This window comes from Lithobates pipiens, unplaced genomic scaffold (genome assembly GCF_037356315.1).
Source record: "Lithobates pipiens isolate NorthernLeopardFrog02 unplaced genomic scaffold, aLitPip1_a1.2 Scaffold_19, whole genome shotgun sequence".
NCBI lineage: Eukaryota > Metazoa > Chordata > Amphibia > Anura > Ranidae > Lithobates > Lithobates pipiens.
In genome coordinates, this window is record NW_027507764.1 from 183323107 (window position 1) to 183341624 (window position 18518).

Here is an 18518-nt window from a genome sequence, read left to right on the forward strand (position 1 = left end):
ATATATATATAGTGTGGGGCATGGACTTAGGCACCCTGCCTTTGGCCAATCATGGCTCTCACAGCAGATCATGCTGTGATTGGCCAAAGCATGCAGGTCAGGTGCATGCTTTGGCCAAAAAGCAGCCGTCAATGCACTACGATCTCAGTGCATTATGGGGCACTAGAAATTGCTGCAAAGCACCATATGTTTGGTTCATTTGCGAACAAACAAACACCCGATGCTTGATTCCAACTTACATTCGATTCGAACATCGGGATCGTCCCTAATATTTACTTTGCTTGGTACATGTCCTCAACTTGATGGAGCAGTGGTTCCTGGTTAACTGCCATGGCTTAGAGGAGGCTCTGCATCAGGCCCAAAAAGTTTTTGGCAGCTATAGGCAGTCATACCTTGCTCACCTGGCAGAAATTCAGCACCAATGCAAACTGCCCGCCAATCGCCTAATCTGTGACACACCCATGGGCTGAAACTTGAGGCTGTACAAGCAGCAGAGGGTCATCAATTATTACTTGTGCAATTATGACTATTGCACTGTGATCCCTAAGAGATCTACAATTTTAAGAGATTTTCTTACACTACAGTGATTAGGCCTGGCTGCAGGCAGCACTCATAAACAGCACCTCAACCACATGATTTCTGACAATATCGAATCCAGGGCTTCATAGACACTCTCAGAAGTGAGGAACCTATGGACTATTGGTTAACCAGACTGGACCACTGGACAGAGCTTGCATACTGTGCTGTCTGAGAGAGACATCAGAGTGGCAGGAGGTTTTGTTACTAAGAGGGGAATTTATCTGTCCCCTGATACTATGGGCCAGCTCACTTTCATAAAAGTTAAATAGTCCTGGATTAGAAGGACTGTTTTTCAGTTTCATCTGGCCCAAAAAAAATGGTGCCTACCTTAATTATCAGCTACTGCTACCCCTCCTGGCCTGCCACCATATCCAGCTCCTGTCAGCTCTCCTGGCTTATACCTGTGTTCTGGTATGGTAAATGTGCTGCACATAATATTTCCATAGCTGAAAAATCTTGTGGCCTATTCCAGTGCTCTAACATTGTAAAGGTAACACACAATGTTTCTGTTACAGAGTTATGTGTCTACACATTTGCATCCTATTCCAGTGCTTTGGCACTGTAAAGATGCCACACAGTTTCCCCAGCTGGACCTTAGCTGACACTTTCTAATGTGTCTACATGCCTGATGCCTATTCCACTGTTCTGCTTTGTGTCTACACATTTGCAGCTTATTTCACTACTCTAGACCTCGAAAATATTTGTGATTATTGTCCTTCAGATAATACACTCTGTTTGTTTATTTCAAGATGAAACCTGCCATATCTCTCCCTCTTATATTGCAGATTAACAAAACTGTCAAGTCACTGCAATATTTGTGGCTATTGTCTATATGAGAATTGTCTCTAACATTTATTTTAGGATAAAACCTGCTTTATTTATTCCATTTACATTGCAGCCTTACCAAGCTGCTTACATACTTTCTAGCCACTGTACACAATTTGTGGCTATTGTCTCTGAAATAATAAACTCTGTTTATTGCAAGATAAAAGCTACCTTGTCTTTCCCTCGTATGTCGTGACATTAACAATCTGCTTACTTACTGTCCTGTGACCAAACAATATTTGTGGTTCTTATTTCTCAGATAATACACTATATTGCAAGATAAAACCTGCATTGACTCTCCCTCTTTCACTGCAGCCTCACCAAGTTCCTTACATACTGTTCCAGCCACTGTACAATATGTGTGGCTATTCTCTCTCAGGTGAAAACCTGCCTTGTTTCTATCTATTTGCGGCCTACTTAAATGCTTGCTTGCTGCACTGATGCTAGGCAAGTTCTATCAAACACAAAACTGAAGTCAAAATTCTTAATATTTTTTGAAAAATTTGGGATACATGGATGGTAATTTTTAAGCCCTTTAGAATTGTATAGCTCTTCCACTTGGTCATACAAACTCTAGATGGCCACACAGTAGGATATAGTTAACCTATGGAAAACTATTGTTGAGCCTTATTGGCACAGCTGCAAATACAGGTTAGGAATAACTTTTGATAAAAGATTTTGTAAATAATAGGAACATCTGAAAATGTAACATTGTTTAAAGCAGATATACACAAAAGAACAACACAACTGGCCTTGTACAAACACTTGCTTAATTTACTATAGCAAGTTAAAGAGATGTCCCCATGAGAAAGTGAACATTGCTACTGCCATTGCTGCAAAAATAACAGATGTGTAAATATATTAAAATCACGCATTACTATGCTGCCATGCATGGTAACAAATGTAATGAACATTAACTGTCTCCCATGTTTTCCCAAGACTATGTATTTGTGTACAATCTGAGCCTTTTTTCTTTTTTTTTTTCAGGCCTAGTCCGCGAAGAAGGAGATAAGTATGATTTGAAATGTCCAACTTTATTCATCTTTGGAGAATGTGATCCCCTTATACCACTTCAACAGGCAAGTGTTGTTGTGTTAAATATAAACGATGTTTTGACAGAACACTATTTACTGCTGTTGGATTTGTTGCAATAAAATATAAAAATTGTTAGAAAGAGAGAAGCCCAGTCAAGAATGAGTCATAAGACAATGTAAATATTAAATTTTTTTAGCAACTCAGGGTCCATTTGATGTTGGCTTAGATTTGGTTATATGTTAACTAAAGGCCATGGTAGGCAAAATCAGCAGAGAACTGCTAATACTGGCTAGTTTGGTATAAAGGCTGAGGCTCAGGAGAGTAAGGATGGGTACATGAAAGCTAAAGTGTGGACCAGTTGTTAAGGGATCAGTGGGAACCAACAGTGATAATGTCGTCAGCAGATGGCAGACACCCCTCAGCAAGGTGCTAGCCCTGAAAGTCTTTATCAGAGCCTCCAAGACCTCTTTCACATGGGGCAGAATCTATTCTGATCAGCAGGGGATCTGCTCACAGATCCTAAGCTGATTAGAGCAGAGCGGGCAGGTGACATATCCATGTCCACACAGACAGAGCCCGCTCTGTTCTGTGGGAAGCTGGGAGTAATCTGACTGTCCATTTACACCTGACTACCCTCCGATCTGATCTGCCTAAATGTTAGCGATATCCCTGCCTTATCCCTGTCTGGATCGGACCTGGAGGTAAGCAGGTGTAAACAGACACATGTCTGTTTACACTCACCTGCCCATAGGGATGCATAGACCATCCGATCAGGTCTGCCTGAAAAACTGACAGGTGGACCTGATTGGATGACCCCTGTGAAAGGGGCCATATGGTGATAAAGATTTAATGCAGCCAAACAACTCCCATAGCATGGCTTTATGAGATTCCCTAGCTGATGAAAGATGAGTACATAGGGGATATGGTGCAAACTGAGAATGAAAATGAGAAACCAAACAAATAAATATTTAAGGTAAAAAGGTGCAAGGAGATAGGAGAGCCCACAAAAGGCAACTGCCAGTTGTAACAACTGACAAAAAACACTAAGGCACTGGCAATAAATAACAAATGCAAGACTGGGTACTCAGGAAATTAGTAATAGGAAGACAACAGCATAAGAAAACTGGAACAAAGCAAAGTACACACTAGACGTTGATGGCTGCATAAAGGTGATAAGCAGGAAGCAGGAACAGGGGATATGAGCTAAGCAAAAAATGACTAAAGTGATGAAGTAGTATCAGATTCTGTTAGGAGATTTGCAAATCAGACCTTTTAATTATACGCCTCATGAATTTTAGGCTGCTGTGTAGCAAAGAAACCCGAGTGACTTTTAATGTAAAATAAAAATAAATCTAATGCAAAAGTTTGTTTTAGCCTTCTGCCACTCCTTGCTGTTCCATACTAAAGTATCAATGAATGACCCTGAAATACTTACCCATTGGCCTGAAGTAGCCCACACTAAGGGTTCGTTCACACTGCCCTGGACAGTTGTCGCACACTAAACTGTAGTGGTTTATTGTGCAGCAGTTGTCTGTTCCGGCTGGCTTATTATTTGAAGAACCCGCAAAATGTTTGCTTGTATGATGACATGTAGCATAAAAAAATTGGAATTTCAGTATGGTTTCCCACTACTTGAAAAAATCTTGGAGGCAGGTGCAGGTGCAATCTGCTGTGTACACTTCAGGTGACGCTCAACTGTAGCAGCAATGCAGAGGGAGAGGATTTCATGAAGAACAGGGTTCCTCTATGGTTTCCTGAATCACTGGGGCAGAAATCTGATTGGATGCTGGCTGCCCATGTGACTCTGGTGGCCATCTTAGGTGTGGCAGAGCCTATTTAAGACCCTGGCCCCTGGGTTTGGTGCACATTTTGCGAATGGATGGTGTAAGGAAAGTTTCTCAATCTGTTAGGGACAGGACTATCAGCAGGGAAAGGTTCCTGACTAAGAGGGAAGGTGAAGGGTCGCATCGCTTCTGGATACCTTTCTGATTGGGCATGAGACGGCCAGGCCACATTCTGTCCCCTCCCAACAGATGCTCTTGGTTCGGCCTGAACCTGTGTGCTCAGCTGGGTAGATGTTCCACCAAATTGTTGTGAACTGTTGCTGCACTTTAATACAAGTTTTCTACTTACCTGACTATGTGGATTATTACCACCGCACAACGCTGCAGCCCACCTACAGACTAGCAACTACTGCAAAGAAAATTTTCACATAAACACCATAGTACAAGTATACCGCACAAACGGCAATTTGATGTGAAACATGTACATATATGTCTGTTCTCTTTTCCTTTCAGTTCAGCATTGAAAGTTTGGATGAACAAATGGAATAGTGATATACTAAAATTTCACACAACTTTGACAAATTTTTACACTATATTGTACATCCACATTACAGTAAAACCCTTTTGTAATAGAATCAGTTCTGCATGCTTCCTTGTTCCATGCAGTTTTGTATTATTATTATGCAGGATTTATTTTAGCACCAACAGTTTAAGTAGCACGTGACAAAATTAAGGCAGACAGTTACAGTACAATTTAATACAAGAGGGTTCCAAGGGTTTATGTAAATTTACAATCTAAGAGGGTGGGTATTATAAGCACAATACCGACCTTTCTGGGAAACTCTTGGTTCCATAAAAGCAGAATGCAATATCAACACGAATGCCCATCTTTGAAAAGATCTTTTTTAGGTTTTTATATAGCTATATACTATTAAATATATTTTTAGGGTATTAAGTATACAGCTAAAGGTGTCTGAGAGAAAGGTTAAATTCACCAATCTAAACAATTATTATTCTAAATAATGTGGTTAAATACAGCGATCCAAAGCATTTTTATCCTAAATTGTGTATGTATTTTTCTAGGTGGAATCATTGGATCAAAAGCTAAAAGAGCATTCAAAAGTTGACTATAAAGTAAAGGTATATCCAAAACAGAATCATGGATTTGCACACAGGAAGAAAGAAGACATTAGTCCTGAAGATAAACCTTACATTTTAGAAGCAAGGAAAGACATGCTGGACTGGCTGAAAAAATATTTTAACTAATTATCATTACTGTTTTAAGACACTAGATATGCTTATATAGAATCAGTCAGTCAACATAGAAATACGATGATGTTCAAGTGTATTTTTCAAGAGTATTTTTTTCTCATAAATAAACAATATTAAAAATACGATAGATGTTCTTTCAAAGCATTCATGTTCAATTCTATGGTTTTCGTGGATCTGGCTCATTTAAGTTCTCTGGATAAAACATTGGTCTCATGTTTTGATGCAGCAGTGGCTAAAGCTAAGCAAAGAATAATACACTTCTAATAATTACATAAGAAGGAAATGCATCTAGTCAATAAGTCATAAATCTAAATAAAAAGTTGTTTTAACATATAAACCAGAAGGCAGTAATTTAAAACCAAAAAATATCCGTGTGATATTAATACAGGTGGGAAAGGTGAGCGCTAACTCTTAGCCCTTGTACACACGGTTGGACATTCCAACGGAAAAAATGTCCGATCGGACCGTGTTGTCGGATAATCCGACTGTGTGTGGGCTCCATCTGACTTTTTCCATCAGAATGTCCAACCAACAAAGTTTGAGAGCTGGATATAAAATTTTCCGACAACATGATCCGATTTGACTTTGTCTGATCATTCGTAGAGAATTCCGATCGGACAAAATGCCACCCATGCTCAGATCAAATTACAAGACCAAAGCTATTGGCTACTAGTAGTCCCGTCGCAACGAGCGAACATCATCACGTTCCAAACAATCGGATTTTCCGACAACTTTGTCCGACCATGTGTATGCAACACCAGTGTCGGACAAAATCCGTCGGAATGTCTGACTGTGTGTACAAGGATTTACACTGTATATTTCACCATCAGATTGCTCATAAACAAGGTGGAAAGAGGAGGGGGAGGGGGGAAAGGGCAAATTAAAATAGCATATAAACAGTCACAAGAGGAATAATGAGGAATAATGACAAGAAAACAAGTCATAGCTTATGAAAGTCCATATCATGTAGTTAAAGAAACAGCAACTGTAGAAGGCAGCCCCGTTTGAAGACTAAGAAGCAGCAAAATAATTTTCTAGGAACACTGGAAATGGAAACAGAGGCACCACTCTAAGTGCAGTATCAAAAGAGTGCTTTAATAAAAACTTTGATAATAAAAAATTTGTTACTCACAATAGTGCACTAGCAATAGGCGTTTAAACAAGAAACTGCCAAATATCCATGGAGTGGAATCATTCTGTGAAATGGAGGACGGTGGTATTCAATAGAGCAAGCTGGAACATACACTGATGACACTTCCGGTCGATGGAATGCACGCCGACAACCAGGGGAATGACATCACTTCCGGGAGCTGGAGTGGATGGACGAATAGGCAATGCGTTTGCAGAGCTACGCTCCTTCCTCAGCCCTAACAATCTAAGATCCCTAACTCACATTTATACATACACATACTAGGACCATTTTGGATAGAATATCCACAAAACTGAAATAGACAATTCTTTGTATAAAGGATGTGTGTATGGCCCAGGAAAAAAGCGTCGCAGACAGGCCACATTCTACATTATACAACCAATATATTGAAGAGAGACATTGTCAGATGCATATAAAACTTCACAAATACATAATTGAGCAATGACAGGAGTCCTGCATTCGAACAATATCACAGAGAATATAAATATTCCATACTCACCCAGTGCTTTGCGATAGGGAGAAAAGATCATTCTAGACTTTATTAAAAATTGCAAATATAAGCAGCAATGCTGTTAAAGTTATTCAGCTGACAAAGTGAAAGTTAGGCATTAATGCACCCGTTGCAAATCTATGGGAGGCTCTCAGGTTATCCTAGTCTTTTTATATTTTAGGAAGGGGGCCCACTGCAAGGATATTTTTTTTAAGCCCTGGTTCACATGTGGATCAGATGCAATCTGAAAAGCATAGATTTCACATTTCATGGAAAATAGAATTATTTTCATTGAAGGCTGTTCGCATACAGTGCTCAGCATAAATTAGTACACTGCTTTTGAAAAGATTTTAATCAATATCTCAATGAACACAAGAATAATTTCCAAAATTTTGAAAAAACTGAGTTTTATAGAACATTTGTTTAGCTCATTACATGAAAGTAAGGTTATTAACATAACTTAGATTACTAAATCTTCAGTTTTACTCAAATTAGTTGATGCAAAAACTCCTCCATCTATTATTTTGTATGACCTCCATGATTTGTAAGGACAGTACCAAGTCTTCTAGGTATGGAATGAACATGTTGGCAATATGTTGCAACATCTATCTTTTTCCATTCTTCAAGAATTACCTCTTTTAGAGCCTGGATGCTGGATGAAGAATGATGCTTACTATGTTTCTTCAGAATTCCCCATAGGTGTTCCCTGATTGGGTTCAGATCAGGAGACATACAGTACTTGGCCACTGGTCACTTTCACCTGGTTCTTCTTCAGAAATAAAACAGTGGCCTTAGATGTGGGTTTTGGGTCATTGTCATGTTGGAAAAGTGCACAATGACCAAGGGCACGGAGATCTCCTCTTTCAATATAGAGTAGTACATCTATGAATTCATGATACCATCAATGAAATGCAGCTCTCCTACACCAGCAGCACTCATGCAGCCCCCACAGAAGGACACTGTCACCACCATGTTTCAGCATGGGCACGATGCATTTTCCTTTATACTCCTCACCTTTTGCGACGCCATATAGTTTTGAAGCCATCAGTTCCAAAAAAGTTTATCTTAGTCTTATCACTGAAGAGTACAGAGTCCCAGTAGTCTTTTTCTTTTTCAGCATGGTCCCTGGCAAGATCTAGGCAGGCTTTATTGTGCTAGGGCTTTAGGAGAGGCTTCCTTTGTGGACGACACCCATGCATGCCATTCCTCTGCAGTGTACGCCCTTTTTCAGTCACGGGTAACAATAGCCCCAGTTTGGCTTTCTACTTCTTTAGCTAACTACAGTGAACTTGTATGGCAATTTTCTTCAACCCTTCTCATCAGAAGACGCTCCTGTCAAAGAGTTGGATTGGTGACGCAATTGGTCGCTGCTTATATGGACATGAGCACTTTGTTATATGATCTTATCACCTACAGCATTGTGTTTCAGCACGGTCATCATTGATTTATGTGGACACTGTATGAAAGCACAGAAGCACTTTGACATATTGCTGTTTTTTTTATATTTTTTTGTTTTGTGGTTTGTAATACACAGTTATGCACTAGACACTTTAATTATATTATTCATAGTATGATAAATGTGTATTAACATTCATTATTCACTGATTTAATATTTATTTAACCACTTGACAACTGGGCACTTAATCCCCTCTCGTGACCAGACCAATTTTCAGCTTTTAGTGCTCTCACACTTTAAATGACAATTACTCAGTCATGTAATACTGTACCCAAATTATTTTTTTGGCCTTTTTTTCATACAAATCTAGTTTTTTTTGGTGGTATTTGATCACCTCTGGGTTTTTTATTTTTTGCGCTATAAAGGAAAAAAGACAGAAAATTTTGAAAAAAAAACAAAATTTTCTTAGTTTCTGTGATAAAATTTATTTATCATTATTAATTATTAATTTTTCTTCATAAACTAATTATTAATTTTTCTTCATAAACTTTGGCCACAATGTATACTGCTACATATCTTTTGTGAAAATAACCCAAATGAGTGGATATTATTTGGTCTGTGTGAAAGTTATGACATTTTTTATGATTTGCACCACAACTTGTAGACTCTCTACAAGTTGTGGTGCAAATCATAAAAAATGATCACACCTGATGTACTGGTGGCCTATCTCATTTCTTGTGACCAGAACAAGCCAGGAAAGTACAAATACCCCCCAAATTACCCCTTTTTTGAAAGTAGAAATTCCAAGGTATTTAGTAAAATGCATGGTGATGCTGTCATTGTTTCCCACAATTCTTTGCAAAATGAAGATATTTTTTCCCCCACAAAATTGTCATTGTAATAGGTTATTTCTCTCACATGACATGTGTATACCACAAATGGCACCGCAAAATAAACTCTGCTACTCCTCCTGAGTATTATGATACCACATGTGCGGGACTTATTCACAGCCTGGCCACTTAGAGAGGCCCAACATGCAGGGAGTGCCATCAGGTGTTCTAGGAGCATAAATTACACATCTAACTCCTTCACTACCTATTACACTTTTGAAGGCCCTGGAGCACCAGGACAATGACACGTGACACTGATGACAGGTGGCACTAATGGCACGTCACACTGATGACAGATGGCACTAATACGTGGCACTGATGACAGATGGCATTAATATGTGGCACTGATGACAGATGGCACTAATACGTGGCACTGACGACAGATGGCACTAAAAAGTGGCACTGATGACAAGTGACACTGATGACAGATGGCACTAATGACACTGATGACAGGTAACACTGATAACAGGTGGAACTAGGCACTGACAGGTAGTACTGATGACACTAATATGTGGCACTGATGACAGGTGGCACTAATACGTGGCACTTATGACAGATGGCACTGACACGTTACACTGACAGATGGCACTTATACATGGCACTGACAGGTGGCACTGGAGACAGATGGCACTGACAGGTACTCAGGGCACTTTTTTTTTCTTTCACTTACTCCGCAGCCATTCGCTCTCCCTCCTCACAACACTGTCTCTGTGTGAGGGGGGAAGAGTCGGCAATGAGAGATGATCTCATATGGTTAGGGAAAATAAACAGGAGGAAGTCCTCCCAGCAATTGGAGTGTGCGCTGTAGCCGTCTTTCAGCTATAGCGTGAACGCCTAGTGATTAATTTTGAGATCAATTATTCACTGTGCACTTCTTATACATACCTTTTAGCACAGCGTATATATTTTTATATATATATATTTATAACTGTCTTTGCACAATATATATGATGTGTGTAACGCTAGCAGCTTTAGGCAATTTTATTTACGTTTTAGCATCTAGGAATTGGTGGCTCGCAGGATTGTCCTATTAAATGACGGGGTCTAGTCCTCCATTCACAGAACACGTTGCATTGTGGGCAATGACAGTATGAAGGGTATGAATGGTGGAGGTGAGCGAACACGCCAAGTCCTTGCGGCTCCCAGATGCTCCGGTTAACCCCTGCAGCACTACAACTGGGCTGATTGGGTGAGATACGGACACATAAAGGACATGGGATGGACAGTCATAGAGAACCAATGTGTTCAGTGCTGCATACCAAAAAACTTCACCTTTACCATACATCCCTTCCTAACTGTACCCAGCAGCCCTTTCTATTTTTATATATATATATATATATATATATATATATATATATATATATATATATAAAAAGCTCCTCCCATTCCTAACATTAATGTAGCTATAGGCAATGTGATTAAACACCATATTCCGCATTCATACTGTGTTGCAGGTCTCTTTTCCACCCACCAGAATAAAATGGCGCCTACACCACCCAACTACACCCCCTCCAAACAATCCCAGCAACAAAAACAAAACTGCGCTACAGCAACAATTCCTCTCCCAGTAACGTCCGCCACGCCCTCTTCAAGCCCTCAGGGGTCGCTGTGCATGACGGGAAGTGTAGTCCAACCAGCGCCCCTCCCCGCCTTTCCTGCTACAGGCGCGTGAGGGCGACACCGCCTACAACTCCCAGAGAGTCGTGCGCGGAGGGGTCACGTGACCGGCGGCTGAACAAGAAGCTAAAAAGCCGCAACTCGGCCATCTTATTCTACTCTGTAAGTGAGCAGGCTGAGGCAGGCCTAGTGAGACGTTGGTGAAGCAGGCCCGTTGCTTTGGCATAGCCGCCTCAGGTGACCCGGCTGAGTTCCCTCGTGCTCTTCTAACGTCCCGGGACAGCAGCTCCGTCGAGCCCGCCAGACTCGGCTCTCTATCTCCGCTCCATCAGCGGCCGCCGCCAGACATTTCCTCTGCACTCCGTGCTCGTAATAAAATCGCATGTCCTCTATTCAGAACCTCAACTCTTTCGGTGAGCACCCGGGGCCCGTTATTTGTAGCCGGGGGGAGGAGAGCTGGGTGTCCCCGCGGAGGGAGAGCGGACTCCTCCGTTCCTGGAGGCGGGAAGCCGCCTTGTCCCCGCACTTATCCGCTGTTATAAGATGGCGGCGTGCTGTGAGGAGGGCAGCTCCGCCATTCACCTCCCTTATCTCCATCCCCGGGGGGCACCCAACAGTTACCACCTACAGGCACTTCTAGGGATGCCCAGGTGTGATCTATAGGGGCCCTCAAATGTATCCCCTGCCATCCCCCAAGGGCCACACATAATGTGTAACATCTGCACTGTTGGAGGACTGTAAAAATGCGGACCTAATGGAAGGAATGAGGGGCCCAAATCATGCTAAAGTGCTGTGTGTGGTCCTCGGGCTACTGCCCCATGGTTGGTGGTGAGTGGCCTAATGCATATGTTTGGTGGACTAATATCTGCTGATTGGGGGGGAGACTACTGCTCCATGGTTGGTGGTGAGTATCCTAATACTCCTAATGCCTGCAGTTGGGGTTGAGGGAAACCAGTGCCCCATGGTTGGTTGTGAGTGGACTGCCCCATGGTTGGTGGACAAATGTCTGCAGATGGGAGGGTGACTACTGCTCCATGGTTGGTGGCGAGTAGCCTAATGCCTGCAGGTGGTGGGGCAAACCAGTGCCCCATGTTTGGTTGTGAGTGGACTGTCTGTGGGGGGGGGGGGGGAGACTACTGCCCATGGTTGGCTGTTGTAACAAGGGGTTAATTTCTGTGTTCAGAAGTTCATTCATATATTTACCCTTTCAGATATGTGGTCAGTAAATGTAAGGATTAAAACACAACGCAAATAATATAATAGGGTTACTTGGCTTTGATTAAAGATGTATACAGATGCAGGATCAATACAGCATATTCAATCCAGGGGAGTCATTAGCTCATCCTGTATAATAATTATACATGAGCTACCTGGATTAGATAGTTCACATGATTCAAGCGCTTATTCTTGAATCCAACCTCGGACTGGTTAGATATAAATATAGACCAATACTACAATTGGGGGGGGGGGGGGGGGGGAAGAAATACCCCGTGGTTAGACTAATGTCTGCAGATTGGGGGGAGAACTACTGCTCCATGGGGGGGGGGACCAGTGCCTCATGGTTGGTGGTGAGTGGACTAATGCCTGTGGATGGTGGGGGAACGCAGCGCCCCATGGTTGGTGTCCTTTGTTGCCAAAATTAATATAAGCCCCAGGCTTATTTTCAGGGAAGCGCAGTAGCGGTCTTGTTGTGGCTTCCATCAGCGTCTGTCATTGTTTTCAGGTGGACCCAATCTGACTATTCAGTCTCTTCAATGGGCATGTGTACTTTGACATCTTATCCTCTCTACTAAAAAACAGATGGATGAGAATCTATTCCCCATCCGTCTGGTGCATTGGATGCCAGTTGCGTGTAAACAGACAAGTGGTCAAGTTTTACATCTGACCGCTCTTACAGACAAGTGGGCTCCATAGTCAAAAGCAGCTTGATATGAGAATTTGCATATGATTTGATTTCTTATGAAGTATTCTCAACAGATTGAGTTACCTACACATATACCATCTTGGACATTGGTTTTGAAATGAAGTCAAAAATGTTCTGCTTAATATTTCCCCTTTCATTTGCAGACCCCTTTGCTGATGCAACTAAGGGTGACGACTTACTCCCGGCAGGGACTGAAGATTACATCCATATAAGAATTCAACAACGAAACGGAAGGAAGACTCTGACAACTGTACAGGGCATTGCAGATGATTACGACAAAAAGAAGCTCGTAAAAGCCTTTAAGAAGGTGACTAGTAAAATCCAGTGAAGTTTTGGGTCATACATTTAATCTGATTTGAAAAAAGACAAGTCTAACTAGTTAAATCAATAAAAGGGATAAACTACTTTTTAGTAAAATTGCTGAGAACGGAATGCCCCATTTCACTTTGCGCTTAAAATGAAAGCAAACGTCCTCTGCAAAGTACTAATTTCTCAATCTCCTTGTATTGAGAATAAGATGGATATGTTCAGTCCAGCCTATGTGGTAAAGCCACTTGAACAGATAATGTTATGCCATTAGTAGGTGAAAATGGAGAACCTGGAAAGATTAATGCTTTTAATGCATATACCATGTATAACCCAATTTTTGGTAGGATGTTGCACAAAGTAAATGGATACCTCCACATGTTGTGCTTTAAACTTGCGCACGCTTGTGGTGTTGCACCAAACTTGCTTTAAAAAAAATCCCCCTAGGTGCGGCTTTAAAAAACAGAAAAGGTTGGCAGATTTAGTTGGGTCTATTGCTAAAATGATAGCTCTCGCTATGTTTTCAATTATACCTCACGTGTGGGGGCAAACACTATATATGCATTTTTGCTTCTGAGCAGGGTACTTCAAATTTTTTTTTTTTTTAATCACTTTTATGCCTATCACAAAAATGACTATCCATTGTGGTAGAAATGAGGCATGACAGGTCTTCATGGAGACTTCTGGGGCCTAGAAGACCCCAGATCTCTCCTCTACCCTGGAAAGTGTGAGATGATAAAAGGTTTGTTTTGCTTTCCAGAAAGACGGTGTTTACATCTGCCAGAAAGGGAAGTGATGTCGCTTCTGGCCTCTCAGGATCAGAGATGGCCGGGGATAATCCGGACCATGGCCAGCTCTATGGTAACCTGGCGACACAGCCAGATCGGATCCCGGGCTCCCTGATCGCACAGGAGAGTGGGGGGCGTCCCCTCCTACCTGTAAAAGCAATGCAGCGGTTGCATGATGGAATCGCTGTCTGAAAAAGGATACTGGGATGATGCCTGTAGCTGCAGGCATCCCAGTACAACCACTGAAAGTCAGGATGTCCTACAGGCTGGAAGTTATTAAAGTGACACCTAAAAGGTACTTCTCCAAAAATCCATATGCCTGCTTGATGCTACTTTCATTAGACTGTTTGTTTGTTTTACTTTGTTTTCTGCTTCCTTGTAACATCCACTGTTGGCTCTCAAACATCTCCTTTTCCCCCTTTGCTTAAATTTGTCAGGAACGAGCAGTGCACATTAGTTGCATTGATGTACACTGCTCCATGTATAAATTCCATAGTCCCTAACTAAGGGGTGAGAGATGGTGGCTGTGTTCTAAATACAATGAGACCATGGAGAATGAATGTAGTCCGCCTCTAAGTCAGATCACAGCAATAAGACTTTGGAGGAGGCTGAGAGCAATAGAAGGTATCTTGGCATTAAGAATACATGCATTAAAGAAAGTTACAACACTAGCTTACATCTTATTTTTATTTTTTTCCCTTTTGTAGAAATTTGCCTGTAATGGTACTGTGATTGAACACCCAGAATACGGAGAAGTCATTCAGCTTCAGGGAGATCAGAGGAAAAACATCTGCCAATTTCTTATGGAAGTATGTAATTTTTATATTTGGTTTTTTGATTTTTTTTTTTTTTTGCCTGCAGGAGTGTGGTTTATTGCTTGGCTTTGAGGCCAATGTTCAACTCGGCATTGCAGACTCTTGATAATAGGATTTAAAGCGGGATTCCACCCTGAAGTGGAACCTCCGCTGATCGGATCCCTCCCCCCCCCCCCCCCCCCCCCCCTCCGGTGTCGCAATTGACACCTTTCAGGGGGGAGGTGGGGTGGAGATACCTGTCAAAGACTGGGTCCCAGTGACAGCGCGGAGATTTCCTATTGCGCGGCTCGTGCATGCGCAGTAGGGAACCGGGAAGTGAAGCTGCTTCACTTCCTGATTCCCTCACCTAGAATGGTGGCGACAGCAGCCAGGAGCCGAGCGATCGATCGGCCTCAGCTGCTGGCATCGCTGGAACCCGGGACAGGTGAGTGTCCATTTATTAAAAGTCAGCAGCTGTAGTATTTATAGCTGCTGGCTCTTTTAATTTTTTTTTTTTTTTGTGGAATCCCTCTTTAAGATATTTCAGCTGGAGTATGTAAGGCTATTCCATAGAATGTAGAGGGGAGTTGGACATGAACTACTTTTCTTTTGGGGTAGCAGATCTATATACCTGAACAATGATCTTTAACAGAAGCTCCTAGTAAGTTTAATGCATAGGGTACCTGTTGATTATTGCTGAAAAATGGTTATTGGGACACTTTCTAAAATGGTCCTTCACAAGAGCTGGTTGATATCTGCTTCTGGGCAGAGTTTGTTGAGCTATGACATGCTTAACCTGTGTGGGATTTTGTTTTCCATTGACCCCTTGCCCACCACATTACAGCGGCTTTACTGCTATAGGGCGGCTGTCCTGTGCAGTATCGCATATATACCTGGTTCTGCACTTCTGGGTAGGTGACGCGTGGCGCTTTTGCGATTTTGTCACAGCAGAAGCTGATCAGCGGGTGCCGGCTAATGGATATCTGCTGATCGGTGAAGAGATGCACTGGACAGAGCTCTGCAGATGTTAACCATGCAGAGCTCTGTCTGGTCAGTGAGAATGTGCTGGATTTCGTTTCCCTGCAAAGCAGCGAATAAAATATGGTTCACTGTGTACACCAGGGATATGCAATTAGCAGACCTCCAGCTGTTGCAAAAGTAAAAGTCCCATCATGCCTCTGGGTATCATGCTTGTGGCTGTCAGTCTTGCTATGCCTCATGGGACTTGTAGTTCTGTAACAGCTGGAGGTCTAATTGCATATCTCTGGTGTACAGACATCGAGGCAAGGGGTTAGCTGAGCTTCAGTTTGTGTACACCATATATCTCCTTCCAAGCCAGTGCATATTTTTTAGCACTGATCACTATTTGTCCACTGCAGTATCCCAGTGCTGCTTTAAAGTGGTGGTTAAGCCACTTTCACATCTTCATACCATCCCCTCTGTGTTCTAATCCAGTGAGTGATTTAAAAAAAAAAAAAGCCTGCTATACCTAATTTCAGGGCTCTTGGCTGGCTTTCTTCTCTCCCTAGTAGATGCAGTGGGCAGGGTTGAGATTGCCCTGCTGACATCACTCTAGAGCACCAGCTGATCATGTGGTTAAGAGCTGTGAAATTGGGTATAGTAGACTAGACTTAAAAAAAAAATAATAATCGTGCACACAGGATTAGATCAGAGGGCATGGTATGAAGATGAGTTATTAGAGCAGCACCCCTGATATGGGGGGGGGGGGGGGGGGTGGTGTATAGCAAGGCAGATACTACAGGGGGCCAAATGACACAAGCACTGTGCTGTATAAAATCCTTTTTTAAAGGAACATGATTTATTTTTGTTAAAAAAAAAAAATGCTTTTAAGTCGCTGACTGCTGCCATTGATATTTAAAAACTCCAGTATGTGTATCTATACCTTGCTTTTGTAGATGCTGTGACTTTTGCGCAGTCCTGTCTGTCCTGTCTGTCCTGTCTGTCCTGTCTGTCCTGTCTGTCCTGTCTGTCCTGTCTGTCCTGTCTGTCCTGTCTGTCCTGTCTGTCCTGTCTGTCCTGTCTGTCCTGTCTGTCCTGTCTGTCCTGTCTGTCCTGTCTGTCCTGTCTGTCCTGTCTGTCCTGTCTGTCCTGTCTGTCCTGTCTGTCCTGTCTGTCCTGTCTGTCCTGTCTGTCCTGTCTGTCCTGTCTGTCCTGTCTGTCCTGTCTGTCCTGTCTGTCCTGTCTGTCCTGTCTGTCCTGTCTGTCCTGTCTGTCCTGTCTGTCCTGTCTGTCCTGTCTGTCCTGTCTGTCCTGTCTGTCCTGTCTGTCCTGTCTGTCCTGTCTGTCCTGTCTGTCCTGTCTGTCCTGTCTGTCCTGTCTGTCCTGTCTGTCCTGTCTGTCCTGTCTGTCCTGTCTGTCCTGTCTGTCCTGTCTGTCCTGTCTGTCCTGTCTGTCCTGTCTGTCCTGTCTGTCCTGTCTGTCCTGTCTGTCCTGTCTGTCCTGTCTGTCCTGTCTGTCCTGTCTGTCCTGTCTGTCCTGTCTGTCCTGTCTGTCCTGTCTGTCCTGTCTGTCCTGTCTGTCCTGTCTGTCCTGTCTGTCCTGTCTGTGGCTTAAGTTTTTTTTTTTTTTTTTAGAGGCAACGAAAGTAAGGTCCCTTTCACACAGACTATCCGTTCAGGTCCGCCTGTCAGTTTTTCAGGCAGACCTGAACGGATGCTCCATAGAGGTCTATGGAGCGTCGGATGTCAGCGGTGTCATGTCTGCTGACATCCGACCCGATCCGAAAAGTGTGACAGAAGAATAGGCTATTTTCCATCCGTCATTGGATGACAACGGACACTGCGGTCTGTCGTCACCTGATCTCCCATAAGGGAGAGTGGCACTGTGACAGGTCCGTCCCAGTGCAGTGTGCAGAGATGGACCTGTCCTCTGCCTGCTCAGCGGAGATCGATCCGGCGATCCCCGCTGAGCAAGCAGATATCTACGGGGTGGATCATCACTGAGCCACCCCGTGTAAAAGGACCCTTAATGTTTTCCTCTTGAACTCTCATGGGTAAATGAATTGTGCTTTAAAATGTGGCTTGGCACATGTTCTGCAACTGCAAAATGTTTGGGAGCATTAATAAATTTTTTTTTTTTTTTCTCTTTTACAGATTGGCATTGTGAAGGAAGAACAATTAAAAGTCCATGGTTTCTGAGATGTGAAAGATCCAACTCTCCTGTATTGCTTAGGCTCGGCTGGCTACTTTTTGAAACATGACTCTTTACAGCAGAAGGACTTTCAACCTTTCTGAGCGTTCAAAACTAGGCCCTTGTTTGCATGAGTACCAAAAGTGTGTAATGAATATGCTAGTAACACATAAGAAAATTGCTGTAAGATGGTAAATTTAAGTAGGGAGTTTTAGCACATTTCCAATGGAAATGTTTTAGAGATCAGTCAACTTTTTTCCACTTTATTTGATGTTTTTGTTGTATTAAACATGTATGTTGCTGCCTATGTTTGTCTTTCTGTACATATACTTGGTTAAAAGCAAGAGGCTGCTGTGGATAACATGTGTGATTAGGCTTGAACTTGACGTACACCCCCAATAGTTTCCCAAGCATTCAGGATGCCAACACCACATACAGGCATCTGGGTTGACTACATCATTTCCAATATGATGCAAAGAAAAAATTATTTCCATGTTTGGGTTTAGTGTGCTGATTGT

At 42.5% G+C, this 18518-nt stretch overlaps 2 protein-coding genes across 4 annotated transcripts in view; both read left to right on the plus strand.

Moving 5' to 3' along the window:
* Positions 1-5617, plus strand: part of CMBL (carboxymethylenebutenolidase homolog) — a 34099-nt gene extending 28482 nt beyond the window's left edge. For all 3 annotated transcript variants that reach the window (XM_077491545.1, XM_077491546.1, XM_077491544.1), the window contains exons 5-6: positions 2392-2483; positions 5307-5617. In XM_077491545.1, the coding sequence (XP_077347671.1) occupies positions 2392-2483; positions 5307-5489 (275 nt within the window). In that variant the 3' untranslated portion in view covers positions 5490-5617. The remainder of the gene's footprint in view (positions 1-2391; positions 2484-5306) is intronic.
* Positions 5618-11141: 5524 nt separating this feature from the next.
* EIF1B (eukaryotic translation initiation factor 1B) lies at positions 11142-18303 on the plus strand. Its single transcript, XM_077491547.1, has 4 exons — positions 11142-11451; positions 13106-13269; positions 14764-14865; positions 17964-18303. Exons 1-4 carry the CDS (start codon positions 11421-11423, stop codon positions 18006-18008), a joined length of 342 nt encoding a protein of 113 aa, XP_077347673.1. The 5' UTR covers positions 11142-11420; the 3' UTR covers positions 18009-18303.
* The last annotated feature ends 215 nt before the right edge of the window (positions 18304-18518 follow it).